This window comes from Bison bison, unplaced genomic scaffold, assembly GCF_000754665.1.
Source record: "Bison bison bison isolate TAMUID 2011002044 unplaced genomic scaffold, Bison_UMD1.0 scf7180017864258, whole genome shotgun sequence".
Taxonomy (NCBI): domain Eukaryota; kingdom Metazoa; phylum Chordata; class Mammalia; order Artiodactyla; family Bovidae; genus Bison; species Bison bison.
In genome coordinates, this window is record NW_011494830.1 from 3,384,321 (window position 1) to 3,386,885 (window position 2,565).

Sequence of the window (2,565 nt, forward strand, 5' to 3'; positions counted from 1 at the left end):
ATAAAGAGAAAAGGATAAAAGAGGCGTCAAGAGCTTTAGATAAATCTCATCTGCTTGTTAGTTTGGGCTGGGCCAGACTGCTCAGAAGGCACCTGTGGGCTTTCACATGTCTGTGTGTGCCTGGTTGTACCCAAAAGAGAAGTCGTCACTGCACTAATAGGCCCTTCTCGTGAGTTCCTCATTTCTGTTGAGAACAAGTTATCTCAGTGACTCACGTCTGTCTGTCTGTCCATCTGCTTATTAACATGTTTGCTGTAGATTCTGCCTCCATAATATCTCTCTTCTGTTTCTTCCTTTATGTTCCCCAATGTCAGAATCAAGGTCAGGACGTTATCACCTCTTGTCCACAAGAATGATTGCTTTCTAGCAAAGTTATTATGTACTCTCTCTGCTTTAATCATTCAGATTTTTTTTTTAGAATTGCCTTAAACTTGTAATATTTCTGCTAAAAAGCATCAGTGACCACTCACTAACAGAGAGCAACCAAACTGACTGTAGACTTTTTCTAACATTCAAAATCAGTCACAGTAATGACCAATTTCTCTTTTAATCTCTTCTGCATTCTAAGTAGCTGCCAAACTCATTGTTATTTTATGAGCATATCCCACTAAATACTTCCAGGATGCAGTCTGAAATCTTGATCTTGCCACCACTTGAAGTATGCTCTTCCATATCTTGTGCTCAAATGTTGTTTCTTTGATATTCATTTTGGATAAATTCTTTATAAAACTTTCCTGATTTTTCTCAACCAGATGCAGTTTTTCCTTTGAGTTATCATAAAAATATAAACAACTTCCATGCCAATCTTTTTCTTTTCTATTATAGTGTCATTTTTTAGTTTCACTTTTTAGATTGTAAACATTTTAAAGCAAGAAATAGTGTATTATTTCCTGTATCTTCTATATAGTACATCTCAATGCCTTATACAAAATTAAAATTCTGTAAATACTTATTAGATTGAGAGTAATGTGTCATTGATAACATAAAAAAAACTGTGTACTCTGAATCACATGACTGGGAAAGAATATTTACAATATACCTAAAGGTGCACCTTAGAACAAAAGGGAATGTATTATTGTTTTCAAATTATTTTGCTTGATGGTAGATTAAAAGGTAGCATATAACCATGATGGTTCAAATGAAATGAAATCTTCTCAGAAGCATGGTTCTTTTGTTTTCAAATCCCTGTATAAATATGGTAGATAAACTTATGAAATTGCTTTGGCTCACTGAACTTGTGAAGTGGACTAATTAGGAGATGTATACATTTAGTATTTAATTAGTATAATGTGAATCTTTGCTTGTTCATTTCTATCAACTGGAAAACTATAGAGAATTTTTTGAAGTCAGTGCAAAGTTCTAAGAATTTCTATCACATTCTCTCTAACAAAAAGGAAATATCTGCTAAAGTGCAAAGTACCATAGACATTTTAGTTGGCAGCTGAGCTTATTAACATTGACAGAAATGAAATATGTCGTATTTTAAAAAAGACAGGCATATAATATCTATGGCAAGTAACGTAGGGTACTAAGTGCCTTCAATCTGATTCCTAAACATGACAAACTTAGAACATCTCCCCCTTGACCCTCGCTGAGTTATTTCTACTAAAGGTAAGGCTTTGATTTCAAATGTTGATAATGTATGATTAAGGAAATATTCTTCTAGGTGTTCATATTAAACAAAAAGAATATGTTAAATATTCAGAGTTCAATATCCAGAATTATTCTGCAGTACCTAACTCATTTTATGATTACTCTTTACTATCTAAATACAAACAGTATCAACCTCTGACTTTCACATCTCCTCCTGTCACACTAAGTCTTTTTTAGCTCTCCCTTACCTCTTTTGCCCAGGGTAAGATGGAGAGGGGACAAGGGTTAGGTAGGAGAAATGTGTGCTTTGTGGTGAATTTAATCTTTTCTATAAAATAATAGGATCATATCATAAAGCAATAGGATTATATAGAAATTATGGATGGAGGTATGTTGTTAATAGAAAATTCTTCTATAATTGTTATAAGACATAAACCTGAAAAATCAGTTATTAATAATATATATTTTTCCAGTTAGCTTCTTAGGGACTTTGCATAGGCAAAATATTGTTTACAAACAATAAATTATATTCTAATTTCACATACTCTAGAACGATGGTGAAAAATGTCTTTAAATCAGTACATTTTATATGCATGTTGCTATTAAAATACATATTAATATCATCTTAGAAGCTTTAATTCCTTCTAAAAATTTAAATGCTTTATTTAACCTTCATTTAGTTACTTCTCCTCAATAGAATCCCAACCTTTTCATAATAAACTTCTTTGAACTAACATCGACATCGCACAAGTTTTTGGAATGCTTTCTTGAAGTCTTCATTAAAGATTGTATAAATCAGTGGGTTTATAAGGGAATTGAGATATCCAAGCCATGTCAAAAAATTTGACATTTCTTCAGAAATCTTACACTTTTCACAGACATTAACAACCAATTCTTTTACAAAGAAAGGAAGCCAACAGATTACAAATGCACCCAAGATTAATCCAAGGGTAGTGGCTGGGTTGCGGTCTC

The 2,565-nt window shown here is 32.6% G+C and overlaps 1 protein-coding gene across 1 annotated transcript in view; it reads right to left on the minus strand.

Annotated features, from left to right (window-relative positions):
• Positions 1-2,323: 2,323 nt before the first annotated feature.
• Positions 2,324-2,565, minus strand: part of HTR1F (5-hydroxytryptamine (serotonin) receptor 1F, G protein-coupled) — a 1,222-nt gene continuing 980 nt past the window's right edge. The window contains exon 2 of the mRNA XM_010847921.1: positions 2,324-2,553. Coding sequence (XP_010846223.1) covers positions 2,324-2,553 — 230 coding nt within the window. The remainder of the gene's footprint in view (positions 2,554-2,565) is intronic.